The sequence below is a fragment of the Anabrus simplex genome, chromosome 1, assembly GCF_040414725.1.
Source record: "Anabrus simplex isolate iqAnaSimp1 chromosome 1, ASM4041472v1, whole genome shotgun sequence".
Lineage (NCBI taxonomy): Eukaryota > Metazoa > Arthropoda > Insecta > Orthoptera > Tettigoniidae > Anabrus > Anabrus simplex.
In genome coordinates, this window is record NC_090265.1 from 393,750,916 (window position 1) to 393,763,007 (window position 12,092).

A 12,092-nucleotide genomic window follows, 5' to 3' on the forward strand; every position below is an offset into this window, starting at 1 on the left:
AGACATAGACAAAAGTATAGGATATGACAATGACATGAAATTAAAAAGGACAGAAAAGACAGAGGAAAGTGGTTGCACCAACAAGGCGTTGCAGTAAGAATAGGGTGAAAAGAAAAAAAATGTTCTGCATGCTATTCTAAAAATAGGTTAATAAAACTAAACATTAGCTTACCGCCGTGTTACACAGTGAGCTGCAGTTAACACCCGGTTGTCTCGTAATAGTGAACCCCCACAGTACCAGTCAACTGAACCGTTTTTCATCCTTTCGCCTACAGCAACCTAAAGAATGAAATATTTATTAATTTTATTTTCAATATTTAAATTATTAATACCACCTGGTTAATAAACATCTTCACTCACCATCCAGGGAGAAACTGTTGCAGTCCTCAAGGAGAAGCCTCCAATTGCAGCTCCTAGTATTGGTTCTTTAGGAGCATATCCCCTTGAATTCAGAACCCCACATTCTGTAACAGATATATGTATATTTGTTACTAAAACAAACTAAAGAAAATGGGAGTTCATTACTTCTTGTTATTCGTGTCCTCAGTAGCTCAGCTAATTGAAAACTTCCTTCTAAATCTAAAACTGTCTTTGCCTACCAGTCAGCAATCTTTCTATCGGTATCAATGTTTTCTGCTTCCTTTGATTGACTCCTTTTATATCCCTTTTTGTACACATTATCATCTCTTCATACTCATTTTGATTTAATTTCTTCTTAGTTTCAATGATCTAGGAAGGGCAATCACTCTTAAAATCCCATCCCAGGCCTAAATTGAGCCTGAATAAGTCAGCAACCCCGTATAAATATGGGAAAGGTGATTTTATGGGAAAAAATGACAGAAATTTATTCTTGAAGTCTGTCCTCTTTTATTAGTTTGTTGTCCTTGTCATTTGCTACCTAATGAAACAATAAACTCATGTCATAATTATCATCATCATCATTATCATCATCCACCAATCGTCATCTGCAGTTATTCATATCCAAGTTTTCAGTTTTCTGGCTAGTTCACTTCAATTCACAGCAGTCTGTGTTTAAACTTCTGGTGACTGTACAGGCCAATTCTTGCATAGAATATATGTCCACACATCGTGCAGCTTAGGGACAGGAGATATCTTGGCTAGATTTGGCAAGGTTTGCATTCCTGTTGCTTAATTTCTACGTGGCGTTCTTGTTTGAAGTGTTGAATTGAGGCACAGAGAGTTTGCTGCCAAAGTAAATGGTCCTCGGCAAGTGTTTCCCAAGTTTGTGGGTCTATTTCTGTCATCTTTAGGGTTTGTTTTGGTTAGTCTTTGAAACATCTCAAGGGGCAACACTTGGTATCGAACTGGAGCCAAGTTCACCACGGAGGATCTAGTGCGGTAGTATGGTGGCATTCATAGGGTGCACATGCCCTGCCCATCTAAGGCGATGGTCAACGACCAATGCTTCTACACTCTTAGCACATGTTTTTGCAAGAACTTCAACATTAGAGACATAGTTCTCCCACTTGATGTTCATGATGGGGTGTAGTATTTGCTGGTGGAAGTGCTCCAGGTCTGTGTTTCACAGCCATAGAGAAGTGTAGAGATGGCTACAGCCTGGTACACCATTAGGTTGTGCAATGTAAGGTAAGGTCTTTAACATGTATTGAGATGTGAAAGACAGGTAAAATCAATCACAGACTATTGTACAAACGGATCACATCAATAATTTTTACACAATTTGTGCACACTTCTTTCTTATTAAAGCCAAGGATGAGACTGAGACAGGTCAATGAAACCAACAAGTTTATTCCAGACCATGCAAGCACTATATCTCACCAGAGATCCATCTGGGCTTCCTTTACCAAAGATTATTAACAATTAAAAATCTTGTACTTCTAGTAAATTATACTTGAAATATAAGGTATGCTATTCCTTTTATGAAAAACATGAATACTTTTTTTTTTTTGCAAGCTGCTTTACATCACACTGACACAGATAGTTCTTATGATGATGATGGGATAGGAAAGGGCTATGAGTGGGAAGGAAGCGAGCATGGCCTTAATTAAGGCATTTGCCTGGTGTAAAAATGGGAAACCATGGAAAAACTATCTTCAGGGCTGCCAACAGTGGGGTTCTAACCCACCATCTCCTGAATGTACGCTCACAGCTGTGCGCCCTAAGTGCACGGCCAACTCACTTGGTTGGACACATTATCAGTATATTTTCACCATCATCATCATCATCATCACCATCATTCTCCTTGTCCAATTTGATCTTGCATTGGGTTGTGAACATTGATCTCCACCTCTGCCTCTCTTTCCATCATTTTTGGCAGCAACTTGCATACCTCAGACTAAAAGGGAAGTAGACAGGCTAGCTGTACAGTTTTGAAGATGGATATTACACTGAGAAATGTCATCCTGCTACAAATTTCTTTACGATTTTTCCATTCTCCCTTTTGTTGTACAGTATACTGTATTAGAATTCTTACTTTCCAGCCTAGGGCACTTTCCTCATACCCAGCTTAAAATAATAACAATGTATTAACACAATAACTCATTATTAGATAATATTCACACCATGAGTACATGGGAGTTATGATCATTTCCCTATGTCCTAAAATAAGAACTTGAAGGTTGATGGAAGATTGTAATAAATTTATGTATTAATTTTATTTGTAACTAGAAAGCAGCTAATTCCATAGCCGTGGCCTGAAAGGATGGTAAACAATAAAACTATCCTACATCATGTTCTGTCATACTCTTTGAAATAACCTTGTTCATACAATTCTCCTGGATTTAAATTGTGTTTAACTTACGCTGTATCATCTGTGGTAAAGGGCAGCAGATGTATGGTTCACCGCTGCCCCACCGGCAATATTTCCTTTCTGTGTCTGGACGGAGTGAAGTGCAGTAAGAGAAGGGCAGACATGTTGTATCAATATCACATTGTGCAGGAGGAAGACCTCGAAGAGGGGGATGTCGGTAGAACCAGCCTTGACTTACTGCACTGCCAACAATTCAAATTCCAGGAAGTGACAAAATTATTTTATTAAGTCAGTTTACATCAATCAATATTTAGTTTATTCACTCAAATTGTATTTGTTATTTTTGGGGCAAAACAACAAGCACCTCACTGCCCAGATTAAAGAGGACGAAGATGAGATTGTCCTCTTGTAGATGGGGATATCAAAGAAGGGATGAATGCGATCAAAATTAATGTTGTATCTAGGGGAAGGACACTAGATGATGCCAGGAAGAACAGGCCATTTATGAATAGAAAAGAGTGGAAGACTCTTATCAACAGCACTTCGGAAATTGGAACTGTAATCTGATAATGATGATAATGAAGAAGGGAAATATTGTAGAAGGTAATAAAATGAAGGATTCTCTATGCCTCATGAACCCAGTACCATCAAGGTAGGAGGAAAACAAATATGACCATGAGAGGTCAGATGGGAATGATGATAGAACAAGTGTAGAACAAGTGAGCAAAAGCAATTTTAGACTCAATTGTGCCCCTGTGATTGCTACTTGAGAAGTACTAGCCACCCCAGGATGTCCGATCAGTGGTTCCTGGCTTAGCTGAGGTCATCAGTCAAGTCGCCAATGTCCAGGTTTGGATAAGGCACTTGGCTGGATTGCTACATGCAGTCACACACTGTGTAAGCCCCTCAGGAATTATGTATATTTACAGCTAAAAAGAAAAAAATGTATACCCAGAGGCAGCCATCTTCTATGGTGCTACTCGACAATGAAAGATGCTATAAATAACTTGCAATGGCATATTGTATACCTAGAATGTAGGCTTTGTTTCACCCTCTAATTTCCAACATTACTGGTCAACACATGTGTATATATATAAATTCGACTCAGTAGATAATAAGCCAAGGTTGTTTTGATTTTAATACAAATTAATTCCCTTACATTCCCACTGCTCAAAAAGAATAGCGAACATCTTGGTTTTGTGTAATTAAACTCTTTATCCCAGAATATTCTTCAAATGTAAAATAATTCTCTTTTAACATACCACTATGATTGTATGTGTGTATTTTTAATATGGATCTTAGAGGATTGAATCCTCTCTTGGTTAGCTACACCTATAGCTGTGCAAGATGGTAAACTTATGAAATACTTACATAAGAATGCATTACAAAAGATTCAAGATGAAATCTTTTCTTTGCTTGGAGTAGGATATTAAAATGAAATGATAAGACATTGTATCTCTATAGTTGATTTCTAAATACCTCTCTCTACTTCCAACAATACTATCCTATTCTTTGGCCTTGAATCTCTGAACTTTTATATTTTATATTCTGACAGCTAGGTCCAACATGAACTTACTGTGGTCTGCAATGTGAATCATCTGATTACTAAGTGAGGCATTCAGAAGCCAAGCCGACTAACTTCAAAATTTTGACAAGTGCAAGTAATAACTTGGTTGGGTAGCATCACTGAATATTTGTCAGTGGCTAAAACAACTAACTCCACAGTTAAATGTTTCACCGTCAGAATGCGCTATCTGCTCTGGCAACGGAACATTTTACCAGTGGTTTCAGTGGCCAAAGTGATTAACTCCACAACCTTTCCTTTTATTGAAAAAAGAGCTAAAACTTGTAGCCACATCTATTCTCCAAGGGATTGGTATGATATCATTCTTGGCTGCAGGAAAACAAACAAATATATCCTCACAGAAATGAACCATGAAAACTTGTATTCAATGAAAAACTTAGAAAAGTGTATCACCAACAGGAAACAAAGTGTCGAAGGTGAACCAGTTAACTGGCTGACAATGAGATGGATCAGGACTGAGAAGGCTGAACCATTCACTATCAAATTTAAAACTACTTTCTTCACAGAAATGCTTTTTGGAAAAATTATTATCCAGAAGAAAAATGGAAACGGACGTCCTTTACAAAGCCTAGCTAATGTACCACAAGATCTTCTTTATAGCACATCCAGACAGATCTCCATGGCAAAAAAGAAGGATGTAATGGACCTCTTGAAGTTTATACCTCCTATTCATCACCACTACTATAAAAACCTGAATACTGCAAGAGATGAACCTGTCAGTGATGACGACTGCATCACGTATGCAGAATAGAGGCAACGAATAACGTAATTGTACTTTAGGTACTTTTTATGTGTATTTTAAGTACTACTTAATGACTTACAATAATACTAGTGCATTGCTCATGTAAAAGTTTTGTTTGTGCATATTTGTTAATGAAATGACTTGTATACAAACCACTCAGAATACTGTGTCAAAACTTTCAGTTGGCAATGTGACTAACTCCATAGAAAGTGGCTTCCTTAGGGGGGACAGAGACATTGAAATGTTTTTATATATTTATAAAGTGCTGAATACATAACATTAATTGTAAGAATATAAATGAGTGTATTGTAAATATGTTGAAAAATAAATTGAAGATTTTTACAGATCAGTAACTTCAACTGTTTGTACTGAATATTTGTATTTGATGGAGTTAGTCAGCTTGGCTTCTGAACACCTCCAGTATATTCTTCATATACACTCCTACAATATGAATATTTTACAAACCAATATTGTTTTAGAATACTATATATTAAATGTCAGTTCTCAAACATAACATGCAGACAACATTTAATAAGAGATAAGCCAACAACACTGACATATAAGTAACACATGAAGTGACACAAATACCAGCAGAAGCATGATGCAGGATGTGACCTTCCTATCTCTCATAGGTCACTGTATCGTACAAGCTGATACCATACATCTAAAGGGGATCTCTGTTCAATTGTAAACATTACACATAATTTGAATTGTTCACCAGACAGCAGCAACTTCAGTTTCTTAATATTTAACATTCAAAGAGCAATTTAGGCAATGTAATGTCAGCCAAAACATGATGTTTGTTTTTTTAAGTAACTGAGCTTCAAGATCAACAGACTGTTAGTCAAATCAATCCATGTCTTGAGATAGTAGATCAGCATATTTTTTGTTTCCTCGTGTCATCAGGCAAGTTTTTGTCTCAGAGTGTCATATCTCTCATGTTAGACATGCTGTATATCTGAGCTTTATAACTTGATTCCTTCATCAGAGATGTTTTGACCAGTAAGTGAAATTTAGACAATAAAAGTAATTTCATGAAGACTATGGTTTTCGAGCTTTAGGTAAGTTTTGGACATACTATGATATCTCATACTGATACCTCCTGTACATAGGAATGTAACGGATTCATGTCTAACTCATGCCAAATCTCAGAGTTTAATTTTATTCAGCATACAGAATAAGAGCCTCCATGGCTCAGGTGGCAGCGCACCGGCCTCTCACCGCCGGATTCCGTGATTCAGATCTCGGTCACTCCATGTGAGATTTGTGCTGGACGAAGCGGAGGCAGAACACTCTAGCAACACTCTCCAATATAATTTAGTTTCATCTGTCAGTCATTAGTCATTGTTCCAGAGAAGTGCAACAGGCTTCAGCAGGTGGTACAATTCCTATCCTCACTGCTAGATGGGGTCTTCATTCATTCCATTCCTGACCCAGTCAAATAATTGGAAACAGGCTGTGGATTTTCATTTTCATTCAGCATACAGAACCAAGTGGAGTCACTATGCATGTTAACAAGCTACGACTATGCGGCCAAGCTTTGCATTTGAGAGACAAATGGGTTTGAGCCCCACCATTGGTTGTTCTGAGAACAGTTTTCTGTGGTTTCCTATTTAAACTTCCAGGCAAACGCTGGCAGAGTTGCTATTCATAGGCCTCAAGCAATTTTTTCCACATCCTTACCCAATATTGTTAGCTCCTCAACTCAGGTTGGCGTCAAGAAGGCCATCTGGCTATAAAAACACGACATATAATTCCATCTCACCTCATCCCCGAACCCATATCAGCAGTGGCATATCTTGGATTCACCACCAAGGCATGCAACAAGTAACAATGCAGTAGTACAATGTAGTACCGTAAGTAAATTCCAATTCTACTTCTCTTAATTACTTGACCCTGCAATTCTCTTTGCAGAATTCCTTGGTAATGTCACTGCAGAAGTGTTCACGTGATTTCATTTCAACAAAATCCTTTTCCATAGACATCATTCCTAATGCAGAGAGACGACTCTGACTTATAAAGCTCGAGAGGACCGCTAAGGGGACCACGGGTCAATAGGAATTTCTGGATTTGAACCACAGTCTTATCTTTGAACTGTTCAGAAGAGAACATTGCCCTCTTTTTCTTTTTCTTTTTTTTTGCTGTTGGCTTTACGTCACACCGACACAGATAGGTATTGCGACAATGGGACAGGAAAGGGCTAGGACTGGGAAGGAAGCGGCCGTGGCCTTAATTAAGGTACAGCCCCAGCATTTGCCTGGTGTGAAAATGGGAAACCACGGAAAACCATCTTCAGGGCTGCCGACAGTGGGGTTCGAACCCACTATCTCCCGAATACTGGATACTGGCCGCACTAAAGCGACTGCAGCTATCGAGCTCGGTAAAACATTGCCCTCAATTCAGATTTAAGTCGTACTATATCAAAATATTTCCCATAGACTTCAATCAGTTTACTGAAGTCTACACTCCAGGATTTCAGTGAAGGACAAATCTCCTAATGAACAGAAGCGATATTTTAACTGTTAGAATTTTCATTGGTGGATAAATGTCTGTTCTGTTTTGTCCCAGACATTAGCAAATTCACTGTTTTGCATTATTGACATTTTAGTTTCTAATGAATTCACTTCACTGGTGCAAAATGCGATATCTAGGATCTTAGGCCTATATGTGACATCAGTCAATGAAAACATTACATTAAAAATATTCGGAAGAAAATTGAACTGAAATTCCTTGAACTTCGCAAGAAACCCGCTTGCCTCATTGATTGTAATGTTATCCCAGTTCTCAGGTTTCTCCAAAATACTTTCGTAAAGCTCTTGGAGAGGAGCACGATATTCCGCGATGGTCTGTACTAATTGGTTGGAATAGTTGCACCTTATTGGAGCTAGCTTAGGAAATCTTTTCTTGAGGACACTGTCCAGCAGGTTAGTTCTCTTAGAAGAACTACTAAAAATGTCGCAAAACCACTCATCATTGCGAAGAACATACGACATACTTTCACACATGACACAACTTGAGAAAGAATGAAATTAAGTTTGTGCACATAGCAGTGGGTGAATACAGCCTCAGGAACCACTTCTTTTAATTTAGCTTGCTCACCATTCAGCTGACCTGCAAGCACCGCCGCTCCATCGAAAGTCTGCGCAACTAATTTTTCGCGGCAGTCAAAGTTATGCACACTCAATCGCAAGTCTCACCAATGCATTCACTGTCCTGTCAGAACTCACATTATAGGAACCAAGCAATCTTTCAACAAAATAAATGTATTTGAGAGCCAAGCAGTTTTACTGGACTGAACGTGCAAACAAAGAATTCTTGTTTTCTGTTGTTATTTTTTTACAATTTAAATGTAAAATTTGCATCAAAAGAATGGGTTGTAAAAGGCTTTTCAGAGACACTTTCTTTCTTTCTTAATCCGTTTAACCTCCAGGGTTTGCTTTTCCCTCGGACTCAGCGAAGGATCCCACTTCTACCACCTCAAGGACAGTGCTCTGGAGCGTGAGACATTTAATTGGGGATACAACTGGGAAGGAGGAGTAGTATCTCGCCCAGATGGCCTTACTTGGTATGCTGAACAGGGCACTTGTGGGGGGGAAGGAAGCGGCTGTGGCCTAAAGTTAGGTTCCATCCCGGCATTAGCATGGAGGAGAAGTGGGAAAACACAGAAAGCTTCTTCAAGGATGGTTGAAATGGGAATCAAACTCAATTGACCTCCCGAGGCTGAGTGGATCCCATTCCAGTCCAGTCCTCCCACTTTTAAAATTTTGTGGTAGAGTCGGCAATCGAACCACCCGGGCCTTCGGTGGTGGCAGCTAATCACACTAACCACTACACCACAGAGGCAGGCCGTTTTAACCTCATCCATCCTTAATACATAAAACATCGAGCACGAGTGCATAGAAACAACACACAATTAATGAATTCACTAATCAACAAAACACACACTAAATGAACCCCCTAGTCAGCCATTACTCAAACACTGGAAGTCAATCTCCACAGTGACAGTGGTCACTTTCGTCATGTCGGCTTCTCGCTAGGGGGTAATCAGTGGTTCCCACTCGCTCTATGCTTGGACATGCACACTTTCTCCACGTAGTTAACAGATGGCAGAGATTAGCACATGGATGATGACCAAATTTCAATTGCAGCAACATAATTTGGAGGGTTTCAGAACTATGTCTGCCACCGAATGCAATTTAAAGATTGAATGCGTTACATCATTAACTTCTCCATTTGCTCTCTTTCTATCTACAGTGGATTAGATGGCGAGACTACACCAGCACCACACGTAGTCAAGAAACGGAACTAATGCAGTTGCACGGAAATGTCAAACTTCTGAGAGATGAAATTGTCAATACTTGACTTGAAACAACCTTAAATCATACTTCAGACAGTTCTTCACCCCATCATAATGCAAGCAATGAATGCCTTCCATACAAGGAGAATACACCCCTGCATATCAGGAAATGGGAATATGAGTAAACAAACATTCGTCATACAGAAGAAACCAAACTTGTATTTTTACATGGCAGTTGATATTGTGATCATAGCCACGGAACTTTCAGTTCGATGTGAAATCTGAACCACAGGGACATGACTATTCACTTCAGAAATTTCAGATATGCGATATGAACCAGTAAGGATGCCACTCATAAATTTGTTTGTCTAACCCTTGTCACATTTTTCTACGGGGTCGGGTATAAGGTGAGATGAATCTGTCATGGCGGGTTTTTATGACCGTATGCCCTTTCCTCACATCAATCTCATCAGAGGAGTTAATGAGATGAAATGAATGACATGATATATGATAATAGGAAGAGGGTGAAACCTGGTGCCAGCACATAGCCTACTCCTGTCAAATAACACCAACGGGTCTGCTCAAGGCTTAATGTCCCCACCCAACAGACAAATCACCATCAACAGCGTCATATGCCCTCACTCCATATGAGCACTGCAGAGAGGTTTGGAATTTAATCCAGGCTATTGGCACACAATCTAGTAATTAGAAATTGTATATCATCAGTTCCCCTACCCTGCCAGCCAACATTCTGATAGTGAAAGTTTTTTCGACCAACAGGAATCGAACCGGCTAACCTCAGTGTCAGACCATTTAAACTTCAACGCCTTAACGATCATGGCCACCAGGCAGGCTACTCATAGAATTAAAAAGCAAAGTCACCTCCCTACAGGCCATGAAAGCCTTTGGAGGAGTGGAAGGTAAAGGCTTCCACCATTGTTAATCTTGGCACGTGATGGGGTAGAGTTGTTAGCTCTATGCCTGGTCGCCTTTGCCCCCAGGAATTAACCTGGTACTTATCTTTGGTGTAGGCTGAGTGAACCTCAGGGACATATGCACCTCACTCATAGAATTATCTATTTAAAATTATACTTACTCCCCTTAAATTAGCTATTATTTCTGGTAGGAACAAAATATATTATTTAGAGATTCTTTTAAGAAATTCACAAAACAAACTGTACACAGTAAAACTATGGTAAATCATGTTATATATAAAAAGGTAGGAACTAAGAAAGGGAAATATAATAGGACAAACAAAATGCTGTCAGTTGAGTACATTAATTTATTTTCAACTTAACTTTGCATTAAACACACACATCAAAAAACCACCATTTTTAACAACTGCCTATCAAGAAGCACATGGAGACTGGAACATTGAAATAGTTGATTGCTGACTGCTGCTTTGCATGTTGGCACAGCACGTGTTCACAAAAACTCCTCCTGTTAAACAATAACTCAACTCCACCGTCGAGACTGTCTCTTTATATAGGTTGTCTGACCAGGCTTCTAGAAGTATATATCACAACATTTGCCGATGATATTGTTATTTTATCTGAGACTGCAGAAGATCTCGAGAAGCTGCTGAATGGTATGGACGAAGTCTTGGGTAAGGAGTACAAGATGAAAATAAATAAGTCCAAAACAAAAGTAATGAGTGCAGTCGAACGAAGGCAGGTGATGCAGGAAATATTAAATTAGGAAATTAAGTCTTAAAGGAAGTAGATGAATATTGTTACTTGGGTCGTAAAATAATTAACGATGGCAGAAGTAAGGAGGACATAAAATGCAGATTAACACAAGCAAGGAAGAGCTTTCTAAAGGAAAGAAATTTGCTCACTTCAAACATTGATATAGAAATTAGAAAGATGTTTTTGAAGACTTGTGTGTGGAGCATGGCATTGAATGGAAGTGAAATATAGATGATAACTAGATCAGAAAGAAAGAGAATAGAGGCTTTTGAAATGTGGTGTTACAGAAGAATGCTGAAGGTGAGATGGATAGATCAAATCACAAATGAAGAGATACTGAATCGAATTGGTGAGAGGAGATCGATTTGGCTAAATTTGACGAGAAGAAGAGATAGAATGATAGGACACATCTTAAGACACCCAGGACTTGTTCAGTTGGTTTTTTAAGGAAGTGTAGGTGGTAAGAATGGTAGGGGTAGACCAAGGTATGAATATAACAAGCAGATTAGAGCAGATGTAGGATGCAGTATTTACGTAGAAATGAAAAGGTTAGCACAGGATAGGGTGGCAAGGAGAGCTGCATCAAACCAGTCTATGGACTAATGACTCAAACAACAACATCTTCTAGTAAGTTCTAGAGTGCCTAACAACATAGTTATAATGTAAAAAACATTCTAAAACCATCTAGTGCCAAAGATACATTATTCTGGATGTTACAGTGTGTTGCGCAATGTTACTGTGGATTATACATCATATATACAGGTAATAATAAATTGTGTACTATTAATTACAGGTTCTTACATTAACTAAAGTTATATATATATATATATATATATATACACAGCACATGTCTCATGACATAACCTCACAAATAATACGATCGTATCGTCCGTATATATGACATAAATAATAATAATAATATTAATAAGTGGATGTAAACACTTCATAGCCATACCTCACAAGTCATAAAAGTAATAATAATTTTATCTTGATACTTGTAGACTATTATCTACCCATGGGTTAAAGAATATTGTTTTTAAGTTATATCA

The 12,092-nt window shown here is 38.5% G+C and overlaps 1 protein-coding gene across 4 annotated transcripts in view; it reads right to left on the reverse strand.

Moving 5' to 3' along the window:
* Window positions 1-12,092, reverse strand: part of LOC136856832 (venom protease) — an 82,345-nt gene that overhangs the window by 38,580 nt on the left and 31,673 nt on the right. For 2 of the 4 annotated variants that reach the window (XM_067135000.2, XM_067135002.2), the window contains 3 exons: window positions 2,783-2,968; window positions 361-464; window positions 173-279 (listed from right to left, as the gene is read on the reverse strand). In XM_067135000.2, coding sequence (XP_066991101.2) covers window positions 173-279; window positions 361-464; window positions 2,783-2,968 — 397 coding nt within the window. Of the gene's footprint in view, window positions 1-172; window positions 280-360; window positions 465-2,782; window positions 2,974-5,615; window positions 5,680-12,092 lie in introns of those variants that run through there. The other 2 variants (XM_067135001.2, XM_068224985.1) reach the window with 2 other exon arrangements.